We start from the raw sequence: 24435 nt of genomic DNA, 5'->3' as shown, positions 1-24435 counted from the left end.
CTCCTGCTCACTCTCACTTCCCAAAAACACACAAGCATTCAAGTCACTTCTCCTTGGGTGTCCCCCAGAGATGGCGTGGGCTCTGCGGGCCTGCAGGGCGCTGCGGAGGGGGCCACGCCGCCTCTACGTCCATGGGATAGGGGGAGGGTGTCACAAGGGGTCCCCAGATGACCCTGTATTAACCTCAGCAGGAGGTTTGGTCTCTCTTATCAGTTTGCTCTTTGGAAATAATTAGGACTTGGAGTCTTTTATTAGGAAAGAAGATTGTGTCTTTCACAAATGAAATCTACTTGCTTCAAATATGAAAAACAACAGAGGTTTAGAACTTTAATCTCAATGAGCAAACAGCTGACTTCGGTTAGGACACGAACTTATTTATAAGCCTAATCACCAGCTAGATCGCCAGCCCAGTGAGAGGAGGTGTCCACCTGGAAGCTTAGCAGGACAAGAACCACTTTCTTTGTTGTTGTTGTTCATCCTCGCCAGAGGATATTTTTCCATTGGTTTTTAGGGAGAGTGGTAGAGAAAGGGAAAGGCAGAGAGAAACATCAATGTGAGGGGAACACATCCATTAGTTGCCTCCTGCACACACCCCGAACAGGGGCCCTGACCAGCCTGCAACCAAGGTACATGCCCTTGACCAGAATCAAACCCAGAACCCTTCCGTCCGCAGGCTGACATTCTATCCACTGAGCCAAACCGGCTGGCATGAAGAACCACTTTCACAGCAACTGTTGTGCTTCAAGATCACCAGCACACCTGAGCTAGAATAACTCACCACAGGGGCCTGCTGCCCACTTCAGAGGGGCCCACAGTGAGAGGAGAGCCAGGTGAAGGGTCATGTCCTGTTTTAAGATCTCTCAGACTTTTTGCTCTAAACATTGAGAACTTGGATGTATGTGGGTTAGGCCTGCAACCCAGGTATGTGCCCTTGACTAGGAAGCAAACCTGCACCCCTCTGGTGCACAGGCCAACGCTCTGACAACTGACCACCAGCCACGTCTGGGTGATATTTTCTTTAAAAGCTGTGCTGGTCAAGCTCTCCAGATGGCAATGCAGAGGCCTGTCTGAGGCTTGGCCAATCACACTGGCCAGGATGGTGACGGAGTCGCTGTGGTCAGATAGCAGGCCAGGGCGCTAACACAGAGCCTGTCTGTGTGGTCTCTACACCAGGGAAGGGCCAGCCTCTGGGGAAAATCTGAATGACACATGGGGAGGGGGGGTGTCACTGGCCGTTCAACCCGGGAGACCCAGACAGGAGGCGGCCGTGGAAGCCCTGCCTGGGCTTCTGTCCTGAGCTGGAATCAAAGTCACAACACCATTTTACTAACAGTGTAATCTCCACTGCTTTAAGTTTAAAAGGTATTTCAGGGATCAATTATCTTCTCTTCATGAGCCAGAGACACTTGGAGAGTTAAAGCTGGCCATGAGACGTGCAGTCGCCATCCGGGGACCACTCTCCTGGTCGCTGACCTTGATCTTGTGCGAATGAAGGTCACTCCCGGGAGAGGCCCCGCCTGCCTCTCAGAACAAAGCCCGGCTCAGCACGGACACCTGGTGCCTCCCTCTGTCGCGTCTCACTGGCTCCGGGAGCCACTCGGTGTGAAACCCAAGACGGACCCTCCTCCCTTGGACTCCTACAGACTCCGATCCCTTAAATTCTGGGCTGAAATCACAGGTGCCAACAAAGGCCACAGGGTGAGGGGAGCCGTGTGCTGGGGCTGGGACGGCCCGGTGGGGGGCACCGGGCAGGGTGGGGTGCCCGCCGGGCACGGGGCTCACCTCAAACACATATCCGCCTCGTACTTCTTCCCGTAGAGGATCCCCAGCAGAGACGGGTTCTTGTTTCCCCGGAAGTTCAGAGTGACGTCGTAGATGGCTGCGACTGCGGGGGCCGGGGTGCAGGGTGAGCCGGGCTGCCGCTCACCCCTCGCCCCGCACAGAGCCCAGCGGCTGTCACGCGGGTCATGTTCTCTTTGCCGACTCCCCACGTTTGGTTGGGCATTTAACTGACCACACCTCCTGTGCTCACTGACTGCTTACTGGCGTGTGTGCATCTAAATCCACTCTCTGCCTCTTCTAACGGCTCCCTGCCCCTCTCTTTCATCTTGCCTCTTCTGGGGTAAGATATATATATTGAATATATATTTTCCCCTTTATAAGGTTTTCAGGTTTATACTTTTTGATTATTTTAGTTACTTTCCCACTAACTAGCATTCTATCACCTCAGAAACGATACCAGGATCTTACAACGTGTTAACTCCGCTCACACGGTCCTCCCTTCTCTGTCCTGTAGCTTACATTAGTTTACATGTGATTCTCTCACGTGGCGTTGGACCGCTGTCACCTCCCGCTCTGTGTGGCGGCTCTGGGCCGGGCTCTTACCTGTCCCGCGCAGGCACTGGACCGCGGTGGTGAAGCCCTTGGTGCGAGGCAGCAGGTGGTGCTTGAGGGGGAGCAGCCCCTTGGAGGCGGCCACCTCCATGCTGACGCGGTGTTTCTTCTCGGTGAAGCGCGTGCCCTCGCAGTACAGGAGGAACTAGGAGACACAGGGGCAGGGGCTGGAGGGGCGTCCGGGCACAGGGAGCCGGCCGGGCAGCGAACGCCTGCTGTCTGATCGGCGGGAATGACAGCGCTGCTCCAGGGACAGGCACTTGGAAATGTCCTTTTATTTTAGGGTTACAACCTGCCCTAAAATCCTCCCCCCACACAAAGCCCCTCCCCAGCAGCCAACAGCACTGCGCTTATTCTCAGAGCAACAGGAAGGAGGACACATGGAGGCCCCGGGCAGCACCGTCTGGTTGGAGCGGAAAACACACGACGTAGAAACGCTCAGTGAGGAGGCAGCTCTGAGGCCAGAAAGAAGGCGCGACAGGGACACAGATCTGAGCCGCCTGACACCGTGACTCCTGGCGGGTGTCGTCAAACGCATCTGAGGGGCTTGGAGTCCCTCCCCCCAGCTCCGGGCCCCGGCTGCTGCTACAGGTGGTGTCCCGCGTCCCCTGTCCTGGGTCATGTGCCCTGTGACTCTTGTCCGCCCTGAAGGATGAACTCACCCAGACCTGCAGGTCACTAGGGGTCGCTCTGGAGCCACCTCTAAAGAAGGCCCTCCCTGCAGAGGGGGCTCCTCGGCCGGCGCTGCCTGGGCACCCACTCCTCTCAGGGGACCCCACTCTGCTGTGCAGGGAGGTGCCGCCCTCTCCCGGCTCTGGCTCTCAATGGGGGCAGCGGGAGCAGGTGGCCCCTGGGCCCTGCTGTGAGTCGGCCTGGCCTTCCCACTCGTGATGCAGGTCACGGTCATACGTGTAAGGTGGCACCAGCTAGCGCAGCCTCCCTGCCAGGGCCACGTGTGTGCACGGACTCACCCACATGTACTCAGGGTAGTCGGCCAGGCGCTTCAGGCCTGCGATGACGGTGTCCCGGTCCTCCTCCCACTTCCTCTTGCAGAACACGATCTCCAGGAAGTACCACGTCCAGCCGATGAGGGGCACGCACAGCAGCTCCCTCTTGGCCAGGACCTTGGAGCTCTGCGGGGAGGAGGGACAGGTAGTGCGCTCTCAGCTGGAGGTGCCCCGGGCGCCCAGGGCCTGGCGTGGTGGCTGTGACTACACTGACCACAGGGGCACCCTGACTCTGAGTGTGGGCCACTGGAACCAGCTTGACCCGAGAGCACAGGCGTGCCTTCCTACAGATGAGGAAACCAGGGCGCAGGCCTGGCAGAGGGAGGGTGCCCAGGACGCAGCCACGGGAACTGGCTGCAAGGCCAGGCCTTCCAGAGGAGGACGGGGATGCCACCCACAGTGCCCACCGTGGTGGGAGCCCTGGGCCTGGCTCCGGGTGTTCACACTGCACCGGGCAGCGGCTCACGGAGGCTCTGGGGACTCGCAGGGTAACAGTAAGGCTTAGGAGAGGAGAGGCGGGACAGCCGACCTCAGGAGGCCTGGGCAGCCTCCATCGAGGCACCTGAGGCCAGCCATGTGCCCGACCCCCAGCTCAGGGGCCAGGAGCTAAAACGGGAGGAGAGGAAGCCCGGGCCCCAGAGAGCCAGGCCAGCACCTCCCTGGGCCCCCCACATCACTCACCCCCAGGACCCCGAACCGCTCACACATGGTCCACCCGCACAGGAAGTCGATCTCGAAGTTGTGGTTGAGGATGATGATGGCGTGCTCCTTCCCCAAGCGGTCGATGGTGGCCTGGTCGGCGAAGAGCGTGCACTGCGTGCAGGACCACCACTCCAGCAGCATGACCAGCTCTGCGGGCACACGGGGGGCAGGGCGTGGGCATGCAGCGCGCTCCGGCCCGCCTCCCTGGGGCGGGAGCACAGGCCAGGCCCAGCTCTGCCGCCCGCGGGCGGGCTTTTCCGGGATTCCATCCGGAATGCGCTTTTGGGCTACACATGGGTTCGTTCGGGTGGCTTACATTTAATAAAATAAGTTTTCCTAACTTGTGATTACCTTCTCTAAGCAAAAGTTGTGGAGAAGACAAATGAAACTGCCAGAAAGTAGCAGAAAAAGAATTAGGAAAACTCGCATTTTAGATAGTTATCTTGTGTCCAGTTAATATTTCCACATGTGCTGTGGGTTTTTGGAATAGCGCCCATTTCATCCACAGAATGGGGGAGGGGTGGGTGTGGGCACAGCCAGCCGGATCCTGTGGTCAGCAGCATGGCTGAGTGGGCGGCACAGGCAGGTACACAGCACAGCCCGCACCTTTTGTGCTGAGCCCCAGCCTCTCTGTTTTCCCAGGGCACCGACCCTTGGGGACGGAGGCCAGGGAACACTTCCAAGACAGCCCAGTGGTTGGAGCCGGGGCTCTGAGCCTCAGTTTCCCCATTTACAGAACGGAGATAAGAGTGGCTTCCTGGGGGGTTGAGGATAAATATGTGATACCTTAATCAATAAAGAAAAAATTTTTTTTTTTTAAAGAATGGCTTCCTCACAGGGCCACTGGGAGAACAGCACGTGACATGAACTCCATTTCACAGCTTTCGTCTGTCCATCTGACAGCCCACGATTGATTTCGTATGTACAAACACACAGACACAAGGGCACAGGTAATAGACATGCACGTCCGCACACAGGTACGTGACTCAGAGAGGTGACAGAGGCAGGTGGGATGACAGGCCCCGAGAGAGGGGGAGGGTGCCCAGGAGCAGTGGGACAGACTGGCCTCGAGGGCTGCTATTAGTGGGCTGAGTTTCTATTTCCAAGTCCCAAAGCTAAACCTCACGCAGCTGCCACCGCTGCAGGCCCGAGGCCAGGGGTCGGAATGCCACCTCTGGCCCTCACGGCGAGTGTGGGCAGAGTGTCTCTGCACATGCCCGTGAGTAACCCCCCGCCTCCTGAGGGCCCCGCCCAGCAGCAGGCCCAGCGGTGGGTGCGCACGGTACTCACGGCTCCAGAGCGAGTAGGCGAGGCGGCAGTTGAGCCGGCGGTACAGCTGCTTGTTCAGGGGCCACAGGACGAGGGTGCAGAGCTGGATGAAGTTGATGACCAGCCCGCTCACCACGAAGACGAACCCGATGAGGAGGTGCAGGACGAACTGGGTCTTCAGGTAGGCGAGCAGGCCCATGGTCACTCCTCAGTAGCGAGAGCAAGGTCCTTCACTGAGAACAGCCGTCCTGGGGGGACAGGGACAGGGACAGCAGTCAGGGCGTGAGCCAGGGCCCAGAGTCCAGAGCTGCAAGCGGAAGGAAAGCCCATGGTCCCCACCTCAGAGCCCAGGTCTGCAGCCCGAGGGGGAGGGGCTCACCAATGGCAGGCTCAGGAGCTTCTACAGGTCAGCACAGGACATACAGGGACCCGGCATGCAGCATCTATCCATGAGTCACACATACACCACACATCACGCACATACACACACACATGCACCACACATCACACACACATACACACCGCACCACACCACACCACACCACATACACATACATGAACCACACATACCAGGCACGTAAGAAAGGAAGAAGACTAGAAGAAATGCACCCAAATATAAATAGCGATGATCTCTAGGTAAAGGCATTGTGGGTAATTTCAACTTTTTTTTAGCATCTTATTTTAAAAAATTAAGTTGCACATGAAATAAGACACAGAATGCCTTTTAATTGCCAGGCTGTTGTGCACCTTTTTAAGCTAAAAGGCTTTTGTTTTGGTTTCTAACCCAAAAGCGCCAACTCCTCCAAGAATTTAACTGGTGTTTCTCCCCTTCTCTCCAACGTGCAATTCTTAGCTCTGAAGGTGAAGCCAGAGCTCGCATTTTGGGGTTGTGCCTGCTCTGGGTGCTGCCCGACAAATCCCCTTGCGAGGAGAGAGACGGGGAAGCTGTGACTCAGGCCCTGGCGAGTCCCAGCTGGCATGTGACTATGCTGCGTGCACTCTGCAGAGCGCCCTGCAGGCCTGCCCCTGCCACACTTGGCGAGCTGAGCGCACTGGACCAGCCGCCCAGCCCCTGGCATCCCTGTGCCTGGAGAATAACTGACTGCCAGAAACGGTGCCATGGGTTTCCCAGGCCGAGTCATAGAGGGGTCCTTGCCTGGCTGGCTCAGAGGAAGCAGCTGCCAGGGGAGGGCACTGGAGCAGGGGGTGCTGGATGGGGAGGGAGCCAGACCTGTGCCAGGAGAGAGGCCAGCATGGACGCTGACCCTCCAGGCCCAGACAAGCCTTCAGATGCCCGCAGCCCGTGAGCACCGCCCCGCCCAGCCAGGCCTGCCTGCAGGGGTGACCCTGAGGAGCTGAGGGCAATGAAGGCCTCGTGCTGTCTTACAGCACTGTGCCGGGGACACTCGTTCGTTACGCAGCATCAGAAAACAATCCGTTATTCTAATGCCGTGGTCGGCAAACTGCAGCTGGCGAGCCACATGCGGCTCTTCGGCCCCTTGAGTGTGGCTCTTCCACAAAATACTACGGCCTGGGCGAGTATCTGTTGAAGAAGCGGCCTTAGAAGAAGTTTAAGTTTAAAAAATTTGGCTCTCAAAAGAAATTTCAATCGTTGTCCTGTTGACATTTGGCTCTGTTGACTAATGAGTGTGCCGACCACTGCAATGATTATAGTAACTAACGGACCCTGCCAACACCCACTTCCACCAACAGCAGATAAGACTCCACAGACAGATGACTAGAACGTCGTAATTTCAATATTGCAGGTTCTTGGCCTCTGACCTCCCTGTGTTACATCTGGGGAAACTGAGGACCAGAGAGCCTGCAGCTCAGGAGGGGTGAGGCCAAGGCGAGCCCTTGGCTACAAGCTGCTCCTGATTTCTGTGTCTGACGCGTGAAGACAGGGTTCCGTTGAGAAAAGGCCTGGACCCCAGCCCTTCTCCTCCCCCATCACGTGACCCTGGAGGACAGCCTGGGAGGCCCCGCACCGTGGGGAAGCCTCTGCTGCCGCTGTACCTGAGAGGAGAGCCAGGCCAGGCTCTGAAGGCGGGACAGCCGGCCCGCCCGTCCACAGGGCCTGCTCATTAATGCTCAGACGCCGTCCTCGTCCTCGGAGACGGTGAGGAAACCTGATCCTGAGCCGTTTCTAAGTCCCGTCAGTAGATGACAGGCTTAGATTGTTCCAGGAGCCTGGCACCTGTGCGGCCTGCTCCCCGGCTGAGGTGGCTGCCGCCTGGGTTCTGTGGGCCCAGTACAAGCCACTAGGACCCCAGCTTCTCAGCTGCATGATCACCCTCCCCAAAGGGAGATGCAGGGTGGTGTCACCCCCACTCACAAACCCCCACCCCCTGGGGACAGGCTGCTGGCCACTCAGAGAGGGGAGTGAGCCAGGTGGCTCAGCAAGGCCAAGGCCGAGCTAAAAATAGTTTTACAACAGGTGAGCCTCACAGCCCGAGGCACGGCTCCAGGAAGCCAGAGAGAGTCCCAGCCAGGCAGGAAGGGCTGGGCACAGACCCAGACCTCCCAGCTGCAGCGCCCCTGAGCAGCGGGACCCTCCACGGCCCGATGCTGTCCCTCCAGGTGCTTCTGCTAATTCTGCACCCGTGGCCCCTGTCACCCACTGCTCCTTCTCAAGGCCGGCGGTGAAGGGGAGAGCTGGGAGCCAGGAGGCCTGGCCATTCTCAGACCTGACCCTGGCACCTCATTACGGGTGAACTGTGTCCCCCCAAAAAGAAACACTGGGGCCCTAACTCCAGGGCCTCAGGATGTGGCTGTAGGTGGGAATGGGGTCTTTACAAAGGTAACCAAGTTAAATGAGGTCACTGGTGAGGGCCCTAATCCCATTGGACAGATGTCTTTCTAAGAGGAGATGAGGACAGGCTCACAGAGGGGCGCCCATGTGAGGACACGGGGAGAGGACAGCGTCCATAAGCCGAGGAGAGAGGCCTCAGGGGGAACCAGACCTGTGATGACCATGACCTCAGCCTCCAGCCTCCAGACAGTGAGGAATGAATCTCTGTTGCTTATGTCCCCGCCTGTGGTACCGTGACAGCGCCCCATGAAAGGAATTCACTTCTTTTTAGCACTCAGGCCTTTTCCGGGAAGAGCACAGGGCCCTCCCATGTCCTCTGTAAACTTGGCCCTGCTGCTCAGGTGGCCCACAGCCTGGCAGTGAACCCTGACCAGGCCTCGCCCTGCTCAAGGGTGAGCCCGTCCCCTGCCTAGGAGTCCATCACCAGATGCCCATGGGACCCTCTCCCCAGCCCTGGCCCCTTTGTCGCTCTCAACCTCAAGAACTAGCTGGTCAGACGGTCTGACCTTCAGAGACTCCTGCGGGTCTCTGTGGAAAGCACATCTTTTCCACAGAGATGGAAAAGGAAGTCACGTGCCCACCACCTCCGCACTAGCCAGCGTGTGGCCAGGCGTCTCCATGGCTTCGCTCAATGCAGAGAAGGTAATGGCTTTCTCTGCATGGGGAGGACGGCTCCTTCATTTACACGCGAGGTCAATGTCAGCCCTTCCATCTGGGTGCCGTTCATGCCTCTGCCAACTGCGCGTCAATCAGACAGCGGGAGAGCCGAAACCGGTTTGGCTCAGTGGATAGAGCGTCGGTCTGCGGACTGAAGGTCCCAGGTTCGATTCCGGTCAAGGGCATGTACCTCGGTTGCGGGCACATCCCCAGTAGGGGGTGTGCAAGAGGCAGCTGGTCGATGTTTCTCTTTCATCGATGTTTCTAACTCTATCTCTCTCCCTTCCTCTCTGTAAAAAATCAATAAAATATATTTAAAAATAAATAATAAGACAGCGGGAGAGCGGAGAGGACCTGACGCTGCACCATCCCCTACAATGCCCGGGCTGCCCACAGCCACGTGGCTCTCTCTGGCTCAAGCAGGAGCTGGCCAGTGCCAGGGCCGCCACGTCAGTGACCTGAGGCGAGGCCCTGGTTCCTGAGCTCCGGGGAGACGGCCTCTCAGGGACCAATTCCCCTTCCGAGCTGAGCACACAGCACCCCTCACCTGGTCCTGTCCGTGTGGTCTTTCCCGCAGTCGGTCTGACCTTGAGGAGACAGTGGTCGGTGAAGGGAGAGGACACTGAAATATTGCTCTCCATTACTCTCGCTTCAAACACAGCCTGGACGAGCGTGACTGGGTGGTCTCCTGGCCCACGGCCAATGGGAAGCACCAGATTACACAACGGGGAAGGAGGGTGCTGGAGGCAGACAGCCTGCTGACAGCAGCACAAAGGGGCAGAGACAAGCTGGTGACTCCATCAGCACCATCTCCGAGGGGGTCCAGCGTTGGGGAGCAGGTTTGCAGACCCAGCAGCACCTCAATGACATCATGAATGAGAACATAATACAACAATTGTGGCCCACCCTGACCTCACTAAAATGCCGAGAAAGGGCTGTACCACGCTCACTGTGTTACTTAAGAAGGCTGGAAAGCAGCGAAGGTATTATTTACTGAAGTTTTAGAATAGATGGATCCTATTTTTGAGGTTTAAAGGTTCTAGCTTTAGTTCTTGGGTCAACTCACTCACGGGGACCATCTTATCTTTCAATAATGGTGAAAAAGATGACATACTTCTTTGCTAACAATAATCTGTTGCCAGTCCAGCCTCATCAGTCTTTGGAATCACCAAGAAGTCTGAACATCATGACGGGGAAATAACATCATTATGAGCAGAGAGCAGGTTTGAATCCTTAGATCCAAGAGAATCCACTGCAACCAAAATGCTACTGTAAACAGTGAGTAACGGCAGCAATACTGAGAGGAATGAAATACAACATGCAGAACCCTGGCCGGGCAGTGCAGCAGCGGGTTAGAGCGTCATCCTGATACACCAGTTGTGGGTTCGATCCCCAGCCGGGGCACAGACAGGAATCAACCAAGGAACACATGCATAAGTAAGTAGAACAACAAATCGATGTCTCTCTCTCTCTCTATCATCTCTCTCTCTCCCTCCCCCCCTTCTTCTCTCTCTAAAATCAATATATCAGTAAAAACATGTATCGATAGAAATCAACATTCTCATAATGTTCAATAACTAGTTCTAACTGAAGTAACTAGAAGAGACGATGACAATAGAGTTTACTTCAGGACAGTTTCAGTGACTTGACAGTTCCAGGTCACTGGACCTCGATGGTCATTTGGGACAACGGAGCGGCCCAGGAAGCCAGGCACTGAAGACGGGAGCTCCGGGCAGCCGGGAGCTCGGCCACACAGGGTCACGTGGGGCCCGGGCTGCGGGGACTCCTCCGCCCTCGGTGCATGGCTTCCTGGGGGCTCTGTTGTCCCTCTCCAGGAGGCAGAAAGGGGGAGCACTGGAAGTCAGGACTAGGGATTTCCTCTCCTGCAAGTGGGATGCAAGCTCAGAGTCTGAGCACTCAGCGGCCAGGAGGATGTCCATGCAGCCACGGATCCACACAAACACACAAAAGCAGAAGGCATAGTGGAGGAGGCAGTGTATACGTTTGCAATAAAAAGACCAAACACCTACTCCCAAACTTCAGAAGAATGAAACAAAGCCTATGCAATGAAACCTTACAATAGCTTGCAAGATACAAAAGCAGAACTAAGCGAATCAAAAAATACTGAGCAACAGGTGGCAACACCTAACTGCCCTCCCTGCTCTCACCAGTGCCTTTGGCAGGCGTGGGCCACTGCAGCCCCTGGGCCCTGGCTGGCTTCAGGGCTCAGGAATGGGATGTGGTGGGAGGAACGTCCTGAACTCCAGAGCTTGGCCCTTCCGAGGCCGTGCAGCCTCCCCAGCGCCCCTGGGCCACGGGGGGAGGAGGCTGGGGCCAGCCTGCCACCGCGGAACCCTGCAGAGCAGAGATGGACCCACAGCCCCAGGCCGGCTGCCCGTGGACGACAACCACGCAAAGGACTGCAAGTGAGACCAGGAGAGGAACCAGCCCACAGAGCCCGGGGTGGTGAGCCAACAAAACAATGGTTGCTTTAAATTGCTACATATTGAGGCGGTTTGTTAGACAGAAATACATAAATGATACTTTCTAAGTTAGTTTATAAATGTAATTGATCCGTAATTAAAAACCCAATAGTCCTGCCCCCAGAACTAGACATATAGATCCTACAGTTCATATGGAAAAACAAACAGGCAAGACCAGCCAAGGAAACCATGACAAAGAACCAAGGAAGAGGCCAACGTAAGGTCACAACATACCACGAAGCCTCGAAAATCAAGAGTGTGGTGAACAACATGGACTGATGAACAAGAACAGACCCAGAGATAAGGAGCCATGGGTCAGACTGTTGGACCTCAAACGGAGGGTGGGAATAAAAGAGAGAGATAGCTGAAACCGGTTTGGCTTAGTGGATAGAGCGTTGGCCTGCATACTGAAAGGTCCCAGGTTCAATTCCGGTCAAGGGCATGTACGTTGGTTGTGGGCACATCCTCAGTAGGGGCTGTGCAAGAGGCAGCTGATCGATGATTCTCTCTCATCGATGTTTCTAATTCTCTATCCCTCTCTCTGTAAAAAAAATCAATAAAATATAAAATAAATAAAATAAAGTAAAAGGGAGAGATCAACCAAAGGACTTATGTGCATACATATGAGCCTAACTAGTGGTCAAGGACAATAGCGGGGAGGGGGCATGAATGGGGAGGTGGGGGATTGGAATGGGGGTTGAGGACAAATATGTGATTCCTTAATTAATAAAAAAATTTAAAAAGAAAAAGAGAAAGAAAACCCAAGGGAGGAAAAAATAGAAAGGAAGGAAGGAAGGAAGGAAGGAAGGAAGGAAGGAAGGAAGGAAGGAAGGAAGGAAGGAAGAAAATTAAGAGTGTGGTCCTGCCTCTGCACAGACGTGTGAACCAGTGAGAGGAGAGGCTGTGGGAGCCCCGGGCCCCTGCACAGGGATGGCCCTCCGTGTGGTGGAGGCTGTGCGTGGGCTGCACAGTGCTAGAGGCTAAGGAACAACACACACACACACACACACACACACACATATATGCACACATATATGTACTCATGTTTGTTTATTTCAACTTGGGCAAATTGGTATATCCATTGCATTCAGATACGATTACAATAAATAGAATACAAGATTAACTTAAAACCACTACTGGACTAAGTGAATCTTTTAGCATTGGACATATGCTCCACCAGTGAGTAATGAAGGTTGTATGGCCCAGTAGTTAAGCTTTGACCCATGAACCAAGAGGTCATTGGTTTGATTCCCAGTCAGGGCACCTGCCTATGCTGTAGGCCCAATCCCCAGTAGGGGACGTGCAAGAGGCAGCCCATCAACGTTTCTCTCTCTCCCTCTCTCTTCCTCTCTCTAAAAACCGTGCTTAAATCTTTTTAAGTAATGGCCAATTTGGTTCAATGGCTAGAGTGCCGGCATGCAGACTGGATCCCAGGTTTGATTTGGTCAAGGACATATGCCTGGGTTACAGAATCAATCCCCAGTAGAGGGCATGCAGGAGACAGCCAACCAATGATTCTCTCTCATCATTGATGTTTCTCTCCCTATCCCTTCCTCACTGAAATCAACAAAAAATATATATATTTTAAAATACTTAAAAAGCAAAACTGCAGAACCCTAGTAGGAGGGTGCATGCCTGCTCCAGTCTGTGGACAGCGGGGATGTGGGGACCCTGGGGGCACAGAGCCAAGGTGCCACCAGGTGAGGAGGCAGCTGGTGAAGCACCTCCAGGACCCCTCACACCCTACCTACCCCCTCTCTCCGAGTTCCAGAATCTTTTGCCTTTTCAGGGCTGTTCTGGTGTTTGCAGAGGGGAGGGGAGGAGGCGGCGGGGAGGGGGAGGCAGGGAGATGTGGAAAACTCCGGGACCTGGTGACTGCACAACAGACCTGTGCCAGGTCTCTGGCCTGCAGGGCACTGCGGGCACTGCGCACCCCAAGGGGCTGTGGGGCCACAGCACAGGAGTGGGGGCCGAGTTCCAGAGCACACACCATGCACATACACACACACACACACACACACACACACACACACACACCAGTGACAGCTAAGTTGACTTAGACCTAATTTTGTGACAATGAACCGCCCGCTGTAATAACAACGTTTTACTCGCCAAGAAATGGATGGAGGTTTGCTCTGTGATTATCAGCCAGCTGGTGGCTGACATGCTTCTCTGCATGTACAATGAATTTCTCAAATTCACAAATTACATGGGAGTCCTGGCTTCCTCTCGGGAGTACAGAGAGCCTGTCACTCCCGCCCTTACAACAAGAATAGAGCCAAGCAAAGTGCAAGTTCATGACTTTCCTTAGCCCCATCGGAGACCTGAAGTCACAGGACAGCCAGCTATCAAGAAATTGGGGGCAAGACGGGGCCTGCAGAGAGCGGGACTGAGCCCTGAGGTTCAGGGGCAGATCCAGGAGGCTGCTGAGAGCATTTCGGCTGGAACAGCAGAGACCAGGTGAGTGCACAGCTGGGAGAGTGAGTGTGAAGTTGCAGAGCTTTGGGGCAAGGGGGGGGGGGGCGCGGGAGGGGTAAGAGGGGATTCCCTCACCCTCCTATCGGCTTCTCCTCTGTGACACCCACCCCACACACACACACACACACAGTGAGAGTCCTGAGAAAGCGCCACCTGCTCGCACTCTAGAACTTGCCGGTAATCAGGGTGGTTTTTATCATGAGAAACAAGCCTTAACCAAGGCGCTGACAAAGATTTAAAATGTCACATTTGTCGTTAAAGAGGCATTATGAGTCACACAGTTAATAAGTAGATTTTTTTTTTTTTAAGTTAGGGATCCAAAATGGAACAAACAAACTGGGTTTCAAATACCCACCCTTGGCCTCTGCTCACAGCGGTGGGAGTGCCCCCATACGTCCCTCACCGTCCCCCCCGCAGCCCTGACCCCCGAGTCATGGAAAGGAGGGTCACCTGTCACTCAGCACCTGCCTCTTATCGGAGCTCCCATCCGAACGTAAACTCGGCACATCTCAGATGCACACGCTTTAACATACAGGATGGTCTCCAAAAGCAAGACTCAGACCCAGGAAACGTAAGATCCAATGGAAATAGAGATTGCCATTGTGAACGCGGTGTGCCCACAGGTTTGCCGGCAGTTAGCAAACGTGTGTTGCCATCTGCCCAGCAACCGGCATGCGGCGTGACCCTCGACCCGGGGGCAAGGCCCTGCCCGCTCCCTCACTTCCCGCCGCCGGTCGGTGCCCTCCTCAGCCTGGAGCACGGAGCGGTCTGGCCCGAGGGGCTGGACGCGGGCAGTTCAAGGTCATGGCGCACACCTCGCCCGACCCACCCCCAGGGCCGGCCCTGCTCTGCCCTGCCGGCCGCTCTGATCCACTTCCTCCTGGGAGTGCAGAGAGCCTGTCACTCCCGCCCTTACAACAAGAATAGAGCCAAGCAAACTTCCAGTTCATGACACTGTCACTGGGGTTGTGATTTCAAGGACACACAACAACCTACCACGCAGACTCTGAACTGTGGTCGTGAGGATGAGACAGAGGCAACGAGGGGCCTCCTGCCCCCCTGGGGGCACCAGGAGGGGTCTGGACTGAGGACCCGCTGGCCTGTGGGGGAGCAGCCACCGAGGCCAGACGTGACCTCTCTCCCCTCCGGCGGGTTCAGTTTCTCCAGGAGAGCCAGGAAACGATGGAGTCCGGGGAGAGGGGGCAGCTGCGCCGCTGACTTGGGTTTGTCCCTAACAAGGCTGCTTTGGTTCAGGGCACAGGTGCCCATGCCCAGCCGTCTCCATGGTGACCTCGGGACGTTGTAAGAGAAGGAATCCCTGGCCCCTAAGAGAGCCTTCTTCCTGTGACCCCTCTGGGGAACCTGCTTAGGGAGACAGCTGCCTTCCCACAGGCATCTGTGCCCACGACTTCCTTCCCAAAAGCCAGAGAAAACCCACGGCAGCCAGGCTGGCCGCTGCCCTGCCCCTCCCCCACCCCATGACCCTGCAGGGCGGCCACGGGGACAGCCCAGACCACAGCCCCTTACCTCTGTCCCTCCCGGGACTCAGCCAGCAGGACGCTCGGACAGCCCAGGCCCTCTCAGCATGGACCTCCAGAGCGGAAAACCGTCCGTGGGCCGCAGAGCTGTGAGGGGCCCCCCGAGCCTGCATTTCTGAGCAGGCTCTGGGCATCCGTCACAGAGCCAACGGGGCACAGCGCGCTGCCAAGTCGGTGAAATGTTAGGGCCTGGGGCACCGCTGTGTTGCAAGCTCACTTTCAGGCTTGGCGCTGAGGTCAACGGAAGAATGGGGTGAGAGGGAAAGGCCGGCAGAGCTGAGGGAGGCAGGACACGCCAGGGTTCAAACTCCACGGGGGCCCCTTCTCAGTGCAGCCTGGCCAGCCCCTCCAGGCCCCGGGCCCAGCTGTTGACGCCACCCGTGCACTGGGGCTCCAGCTCTGTGAGAAAGTGGTCACAACGCGATGGCAGCCCAGAAACCCCGCCTGCTGCCCTCCACGTTGGTCGTAAACAGAACTCTTCCGGCCGCTCCTTTCCTAACGGTGCTGAGTGAGCGGCTGCTGCTGCTCCCGCCAGCACCCTCACAGCAGGACCACCGCGCAGCCCCTTCTTCTCCACACGCCCTTCGGCGAGCCACCGCCGACCCATGCTGGTGGGGGCTCCCCGAGAAGGATGAAAAGCCCAGGCTTGGGCGGGCTGGGCTGCCTCGGGGACAGGAGACTGCCCTAGAGGACTGTGAACTCCAGGAGGACACGGGGGCTGGCCGCTGCAGGCCTGGCCCCAGGAGAGGGGAGGTCCCTAGCCATCAGCTGAGCATCCGCCCGCCTGGCCCGGCCTTTCTCCTCACTCTGAGCCTGGAGAGCCGTTCCCCAGGATGGACTCTCTCTCCTGTCTCCTCCCTGGGAAGTAAGCACAGGGAATGCCTGGTCTAGAACCCAGTACCAGTGTCCCCCTGGAACACACCGCTGCCCGGGGAAGGAGGGGGGTGTCTCCAGGAAGAACTGCAAAGTGTGACCCAGCCCTTCAGAGACAACTTCCACAGCCTCCCTGTCCTGTCCCCCGGGATGGCGCCCGGCACTCTGAGAAATCGGGGTGAACGCACAGTGCACAACTCAGTCCACCGATACCCATGGAACACCAGCAAACTCACAAGGTGAGGCCCTGGTGGCCTCCCCGGTGACCGCGCGCAACAGCTGGCTTGGCCGAGGGCACGCAGCACCTGGCACCCCTCACCGCAGCGTCCCTTCCTGTTTCCATGAAGGAACTGGCCGAAGGCACCTGGAGGCGTGTGCCCAGGTCGCTTTGTAGCAGCCCTGGTGCTGCCCAGCAGACGCTGCTCACCGAGGGCCAAGCAACAGCCTGCGCCTCCGAGTCTCTGTCCCCAAGACCACCCACCACTGGGCCCTCCAGTCAAACGGGGGCAGAGACCGTGGGTTCCGGAAGTGTCTGGGTTGTGCTGGGGGCTGGGCGGAGTGGCACCTGGCATATGCCTCTATAATCAAAGATATCCCTCAAATTCCGTAGGTAACTTCCTTCCCTGAGATCTCGGTCCACAGAAAATGGGCGAATGCACTTTGCCATCGGGTGAGAAAGACCAAGGGAAGTGACAGCCCTTGGAGATGGCTCTTCTGCATGGCCGTTGGGCACAGGGTGCTCCAGCCACCCCCAGAGGCCACGCCCGCCCGCCCCGAGTTCAGGGTGAGGAACAGACCTGTGAGGACCAGGAGACAGGTGGGAAGGTGAATGCCCAGCAGGCGGCTGGTGATGGACGATACCAAACACGCGGAGACGCAGGGCGGCCTCGGTGAGCCTGGTGCACCGCCTCCAGGTGCATTTGTCCCTCAGGGCCTGGCTGCACCGAGGCCTCGGTGACGTGAACACTGCTTGCACGGCTGGCGGGCAGAGGTACACACGTCGTGACACACACACACACACACACCCGGGAGAGGCTAAACATAACCACCTGGGGAAGTCTGGTAATGAAATAACATGGCCTTAAAAAAAAAAAAAAATGCTTTTCTGGTTTTCATTTAAGTTTTTGGCATGGAATAACGATTACTTTTATAATCATAAAAACGCCACTAAAAACAAAACAGTATCCTTGAAGTGAAAAGCTCCGAAGAGTCGTGTATGGCAGACGGAGACGAGAAGCCCTAGCACCAACGCCCGTGTGTTCACTGTCTGAGCCCAGGCCGAGCCTGCCCACAGGCCCAGGCCGGCAGCGATGCCTGGCCTGTGCCAGTGGCCCTGGCGTGTGCGTCATGCGGGATGGCGGGCGATGCCAACGGCTGTCGCTCCATGGGCTTCTCCTCTGATAAAACGGCTCTTTCTGTTAGACAAGCATTCTGCCACCGAGCAATGGGACAAGTTCGTGGAACTGGGACTCCTCTTGGGAAAGGGTTCCTGCCTGCAGGTGTCGTGGGAGGGGGAGGGAGGGAGGGAGGTTAGGAGACAGGAGGCAGGAGCGGGGATGTATAAAGTCTTCGGAACACTACCAGGAGGTAGATCACCTGTTGCACTAAGTTTAGGGATTTCCAAGATGAAATGAAACTAAAAACATAGAATTCGCGGGCACCGGAAGTGCCTTCAATTAAGTGGTCAACAAAGGCACCTCAGAGCCATCAGTGCTTGGGAGACAGGCACGCAAGCTCTGCATCAAGTCAGTCTTCCAAAGACACAGGCAGCTTGTCTCTGAAAAATGCCACCGATTCAGGAATACTTCCGCAACATTCAGAATTTTAATCGCTTTTAATTGTTAATTCCCTCTAATTGGCATAGAAACCCCGAGTTCTCCGTCTTCCGCCTGGCCCCGCTGTTGGGAAGTTGTCACCCAGGAGGACCGCTGCGGCCACCTCGCACGAAGCACCCCGCGCTCCGCCCTGTGGGGAACGCGCCCGGAATGACGGGTCCCTCTAGCTGGGCCTCGCTCCCTCTGCCTGGTTTTCCTACATCGTGACGTAGACACCGACACCAAGCCTATGGCTGGGCCAAGGTAAAGTAATGCATTCACACGGCGAACTCTGGACGGGGAAGCCCCAGCGGGTGTGACCGGCTCTGGCTCATGCCAGGCAGCACGTGGCGAGCGGGTTGTGCTGGCCTCGCTGTTGCTCCACCGCGTACAGAGCCGCACTTGGACATTACAGCCCGGGGTGCGTTTCACAGCGCGCTGTGTGACACCGCCGCAGCTGGAGGCAGTGGCTGGCGATGCCGCTGGATAAAAGGGAAAGTGACCTGCAGGCGACGCTGGATGTGTGGCTGGTGTTTGGGCCCACATCTTCTTACACGTCTTCCGCCAGGTCTGAAGCGAGGCCCCCTGAGAAAAGCACGGCTCTGCCCCTGGCCCATGCGCCCCGAGGCGGCGGCTGCAAAGACCTGCAGGTGGCGGTCAGGGGCTCCGTGTGGCCCCTCGCCGCTGGGAGAGCCTCTCCACCCCAGCCCCGCGCTGTGGCAGGTTCACTCGAGGCACAAGGAGGACCTGCCGAGAGTCCTGGCCGCAGAAACGCAGACAGGGCGGCCACGGGTGCGGTGCTGTCAGCAGTGGCAGAGGGAACCCGGGAAGCTGCCTCCCGAGGACTCTCCCACTGACCCCGTTAGCGGAACCAACTCCCAGCGGAGTCCTCGAGCCTTTTCCTAAGTGTTTCGAGTTAACCGGGTGCTGGCAGCCCCTTCAGCAGCGAAGCTCTTCCTGAGCCGAGCAGGTTGCTGGTCTCAGCCGGGGAGCCGGGGCGGGGCGGGGTGAGCCCACCCAGTGGCTGGCCACACCAGCTCTGGCACTCACCCCGCCAACGGGGAGTGTGGCAGCTGAAAAGGCACCCTGTGAGTCAGGCCTAACTGGGGAGGGGACAGCTCTGCAACCTGAGGAACCAGACCTGGCATTCTCTCCCAGTTCCCAGCACTGGGAGCGAGGGCGGGGGCTCAGCAGGGTGTGGCAGGGGCTGCCGGAGTCCTCCGTCAGATCACAACTAGCTTCCAACGGGGTCTTTCCAACGGGGTCTCTTCCCATGAGTGGAACAGGGACTGTGTAGTGGCCAGGACAAGCACTGGAAGAGGAAACGTCCAAGGACAGGCGAGAAAGCAGCGTGCCCCCCCTGGCGAGGTGGGCGGCGGCTGCGCGGTGAGGCAGACCCGCCCCTTTTGGGGTCCAGCTGACTGACAGTGCCACCAGGCCCCTAAGAGGCACATAAACGACTAGAGTGTTCAGGCGGGCTGCAGGTACACCTGGGTGTACACTGGGTTCCACAGCGGCTGGAGGCAGCAGGGAGCCCCGCCCACTCGCGGCACCCTCATCACCAGACACAAAGAAGCGTTAATCGGATCTGCAGGAGAGAAAGCCTCCAGGTCAGAGGGGAGAGCTCCCACCCAGCCATGTGCGTGGGAGGAACAAGAACACGCCAGGCGGAACCTCCGGGAAGCCTGCCTCTCTGCAGGAAACTGCTCCTTCTCCAGCACTAGCCAGTCAAGTGACCCCAGACCCGGGCTGGGGTTTCCCCACAGCCACCCCACAGCCACCCCATCAGCACTTGTCAGGAGGGAGCAGGCCCTGTGTGCCAGCGGTACCTGATCTTGTGCAAAGGCCACCTGCAGAGATACAGTCAACATCCCGTTTTACAGACAGAACCTGGGGCCCAGGGCACAGGTCTCAGCCTCGTGAGGGGCTGGAGGAGCTGAGCCTCTGGACCCCCAGGCCAGGGTGGCCCATGGCACCTCACAGATGCCCCCACATGTTCGCAGCAAGCACTGGAGTGCACTCCGGCCACCGCTGCTGTGAAGGGTCACCGGTGACTCCCCATAAGCCACCTGTCACCTATGGGCACGACAGGGTAACATCCCTTTGATGGAAGCTACCATTTCCTGTTCAACTGACAGACCCCGTGTCCCCCCCGCTGCCCCCACTCTGGGCTGAGAGGCAGGAGCGATGGCGAGGGCTCGGGCAGGGGCTCCCTCCCATCACCCAGCACCCACTGTGCGTCAGGGCGCCGCTCCTTAGACCTCCCTCGGGAAGGTTCTAACAAAAGAGCATTCACGGGAGGGCAGGGTAATCCGCACGCACTGTGCTCCGGCAGTAACCGCTTCCTTCCCCACCGCCAGGAGGTCCCCGCGGGGGTGGAGAGTGTGTGGACCTACAGCACAGCGGGCGAACCACGGCATGGAGCCCCTCACCCCCTCCCCCCCCTCAGCCAGACCCCGGCACCGCCACGCTCACCAATACAGGTAATAGGCCAGAGCCACGGCCACCAGCGCGGCACAGACCCCCGAGAAGAGGCAGGTCGAGTAGCGGGCCAGCATCTTCACAGCCTGTGCCCTGTCTTCTAAGAGCCGGCGAGGGGACGGGCGGTGGCAGCGAGGATAAGGAAGGGGATTACGGCCAGGCCCACACTTCCCACACGGGCCGGGCCTGGGCCGAGAAGAGCCTCTGCTCAGCAGAACAAGGGGGACACGCACTTCTGGGGTGCTGCCTCCCGACCCAGAGGCACCTGCGAGTCTGGAAGGCCAACTGGAAGGAAAGCAGGGCCCTGGAGCAGACAGGGGGCACGGCCTCCCCCCGGCCCACTTCGGGCTGCCCGGCTCCCGCTAATCCAATAAGCGGCTTTCGGCAGGAGCCGCTGTAAACAGGCCCATCACGGCCCAGGCAGGACCAGGTCAGCGGGCCCCGCCCAGCAGCTGGCCTGGGGCCTCAGACCCAGAAGCCGACGGAAACCCCAGAGCACAGCCCGTGGGGTGAGCTAGTGAGGTGGGCCCCAGTGCTGGACAGACACCCCCTCTTCCGGGCAATGCCCAGGCCATCGGTCCCTGGCCCAGAGCGGGCTGCTGCGCTCCCACCAGAGGCCCAGCTCCAACTCCACACTCGGGAGAATGACGCTCTGATTCCCTGGGAAACAGCGGGAAGTCCACCAGAGTGCGAAGGATGCTGTCCCCCTGTGACCCCGCCTGGACTCTGACGCTGCACGCAGCTGAGAGGAGACAGAGGAGGCAGAGGCGCCGGCAGACGGGGATTTCACTGAGCGGCCCCTGGAGGGGCCTCTGGCCAGTGACCTTCCTTCAGGGCCGGGTGGGGAACGCCAAGCCCGCAGGCCCCATGAGGCCCACGAAGTCACGTGGTCCGGCCCTGCCCGGGCATTGGGGCGAGTTAATTACATGTCTGACCAAATGCCGCGGCTGGTTTTTAAGAGGATCGCTGGGTATGGCCCAGGAATGATGTTATAAATACCCGAAAGGCCCCTGGCAGAAAAAGGCTCCACCCCCGCTTCGGGGTCATCACTGGGTGACGGGAAAGTTACTGCTTTGTGCACCTTCTCTGCACATGACATCAAAGACCCCCTTCCCGACAGGACGGCCAAGGCCCCCTCCAGCACCTGTGTCCTGCCAGGGGGCGGGCCCCGCAGCGGGCAAAGCCTGCCCTTGCCCTTCCCCGGCCCTGCCCTGCCCCTGCCCCGGCTCTCAGACCTGGGCCACTGGCTCTGGAGCCTTCAGACCGATTGCAAGGCCCTTTGGAGGCATCCGTCTGTGACTTGCACTTAGGCCTGGGGCCCGAGAAGCCATCGGGAGGGAGGGCAGGCTGCCACTCCTCCCTCAGCCCGCCGGGAAGGGGCTTTGCCCTGAGCAGTGTCTTGCTGCCTAAGGCTTTCCAACTCCGTAATCCGCAGAGCAGCCAGAGGGACTGCTGACCTGGGAGGACCTGCTCCTGCAGGGCGGTGTGTGCTCCCCGGGGTGTGAGGACAGTCCTCACCTGAGGCCTGAGGAACAGGGCCTCTCCCTGCTCGTACCCGGACCTCGGCCTTTCTAATCATCAGTGAGAAGAAGCCCCTCTCGCAGACAGCTGCGTGGGTATCCACATCTGCCCGGCCACCACCCACGTCTGCGGATGCAGCTCAAGGCCCAGGCCTCGTGCACCTGCGCCTCGAGGATGCTGGCCCCGCGGCTGGAGGCCCACCGCTGACCCAGGGGTCTCCTCCACAAAGGGTGGCAGGTGCCCTTGACTTCAGTGAAAGCACCTGAGCCAACCTTTGCCCTGAGGTCAGTATTTGTTCAGAAAGGTATTTTTTTTAAAATATATTTTATTGAGTTTTTACAGAGAGGAAGGGAGAGGGCGAGAGAGCTAGAAACATCAGAGAGACACACTGACCAGCTGCCTCCTGCACACCTCCCGCTGGGAATGTGCCCCCAACCAAGGTACATGCCCTTGACTGGAATCGAACCCGGGACCCTTCAGTCCGCAGGCTGATGCTCTATCCTCTGAGCCACACCGGTCAGGGCTGTTCAGAAAGGTATTTGTGAGGACTTTGTTTGCCTGTGCCCCCAGTAATTCAGGATGCCAGCCCCCTCCTCCACGGTGCAGCCAGAGAGACTCTTCCAGAATAGAAACCGGGTCCTGGCCCACCCCCAGCTGCCACTGCCAGAGCCCAGCAGCCACCTTCCTAACTGCAGGCTTTAGAGATACTTGCCACATCCTGTCCTGGTCCCTGCATCCCTGCCACAGGGCAGGAGCCAGGCTGACGCCTCGGCGGGCGAGACAGTGGACAGGCGAGGGGTTCCCGCACACCCCAGACTGCACGGGCCCCCTGAGTGCTCCGCCTCCAGGCAGCTCCCCTGGGGGCCTGCGGGCCTGTGCTCAGCACCCAGACTCGGACACCTACTCCTGCTTCTCTCTCCTGTTCTCCCCTGGACTCGGGGCCCCTGGGGAGCAGGGCCAAGGGCCTGTGCACAGCTCCCCGGGTGCCCGGATGAGGACAGAGGACAGCCAGGCTGAGTGGCTCCATGCCCCATCCTTCCCGGTTTCCCACGCTGAGCACACAGGGGCCCCGGAAAGGGGTTCTCTGGCGAAGGGGCCCTGGCCTCGGCCCTTGCTCTGCCCTTTGGACACCGTGTGTCTCAGAATCTCCTCTCCCAGCCGCTTTGCAGGAGGCCTCTGTGATCCCCCAGAGAGAGGCTGCCCAGCACGGCCCTGGGCACGGGCTGGACCCCAATCCCGCACCCCCTCCTTCAAGCTAAGCCTCAGTTTACTGACAAGTGGGAGTAATCCCTCCACCCACGACAATGGGTGGTGTGATGGTTAGGGGGTTGGTACAGGGAAAGCACCTGGAAAAACACCTGGCATAGTAAATGGCTCCTGTACCAGGCTCACAGAGGGACTGGCCAGCAATGGGGAGAAATACCAAGGACTTCTCTCCAGGATGGAGCAGAACGGAAACTAAGCCTTTGATTCCTGAACAGTAAGGAATCGAACCTGGGACCTTTCAGTCTGCTGGCCAACGCTGAATCCACTGAGCCAAACCAGCCAGGGCAGGAATGTTGAGATAGTTCTCACTTTTTCCTATGCCTTTCCATTACTGTGTAAAACACAGCAAACCTAGAATCTTGGTTTTATTGATTTTGAAATAAAGGTTGGCATAGGAATTTTGCCAAAATCCTCCTCCAATAGTATTTCTGTGGACGGGAAACTCCCCGTGGGTCCTGAGTGTGCCTGTCCGCTGGCCCTGCTCAGGGCCCATGGCCGTGGCCCTCTGGTCCTCGAGCCCAAGTGGGAGTGAGGTCACTCCTCCCTCCCCATCCTCAGACCACGTGTGTGAGGTCACTCCTCCCTCCCCATCCTCAGACCACGTGTGTGAGTGAGGTCACTCCCGCCTCCCCGTCCTGAGACCACGTGTGTGAGGTCACTCCCACCTCCCCATCCTGAGACCACGTGTGTGAGTGAGGTCACTCCTCCCTCCCCATCCTCAGACCACATGTGTGAGTGAGGTCACTCCTCCCTCCCCATCCCGAGACCACGTGTGTGAGTGAGGTCACTCCCGCCTCCCCATCCTGAGACCACATGTGTGAGGTCACTCCCACCTCCCCATCCTGAGACCACATGTGTGAGGTCACTCCCGCCTCCCCGTCCTGAGACCACATGTGTGAGGTCACTCCCACCTCCCCATCCTCAGACCACCTGTGTGAGTGAGGTCACTCCTGCCTCCCCATCCTGAGACCACATGTGTGAGGTCACTCCCGCCTCCCTGTCCTGAGACCACGTGTGTGAGTGAGGTCACTCCTCCCTCCTCATCCTCAGACCACGTGTGTGAGTGAGGTCACTCTTCCCTCCTCATCCTCAGACCATGTGTGTGAGTGAGGTCACTCTTCCCTCCTCATCCTCAGACCA

General features: G+C 58.1%; 1 protein-coding gene across 4 annotated transcripts in view; it reads right to left on the bottom strand.

Annotated features, from left to right (window-relative positions):
- The window catches only part of AGPAT3 (1-acylglycerol-3-phosphate O-acyltransferase 3), a 64178-nt gene that overhangs the window by 3568 nt on the left and 36175 nt on the right, over positions 1 to 24435 (bottom strand). For 3 of the 4 annotated variants that reach the window (XM_036445693.2, XM_036445692.2, XM_036445691.2), the window contains exons 2-6: positions 5394 to 5620; positions 4083 to 4252; positions 3366 to 3527; positions 2386 to 2539; positions 1783 to 1885 (exon numbers count right to left, since the gene is read on the bottom strand). In XM_036445693.2, coding sequence (XP_036301586.1) covers positions 1783 to 1885; positions 2386 to 2539; positions 3366 to 3527; positions 4083 to 4252; positions 5394 to 5571 — 767 coding nt within the window. In that variant the 5' untranslated portion in view covers positions 5572 to 5620. Of the gene's footprint in view, positions 1 to 1782; positions 1886 to 2385; positions 2540 to 3365; positions 3528 to 4082; positions 4253 to 5393; positions 5621 to 15329; positions 15477 to 24435 lie in introns of those variants that run through there. The other variant, XM_036445695.2, reaches the window with a different exon arrangement.

Source organism: Pipistrellus kuhlii, unplaced genomic scaffold (genome assembly GCF_014108245.1).
Source record: "Pipistrellus kuhlii isolate mPipKuh1 unplaced genomic scaffold, mPipKuh1.p scaffold_m20_p_2, whole genome shotgun sequence".
Taxonomy (NCBI): Eukaryota; Metazoa; Chordata; class Mammalia; order Chiroptera; family Vespertilionidae; genus Pipistrellus; species Pipistrellus kuhlii.
The sequence above is the reverse complement of the archived record's forward strand: the minus strand, read 5'-3'. Positions and strand labels throughout refer to the sequence as shown.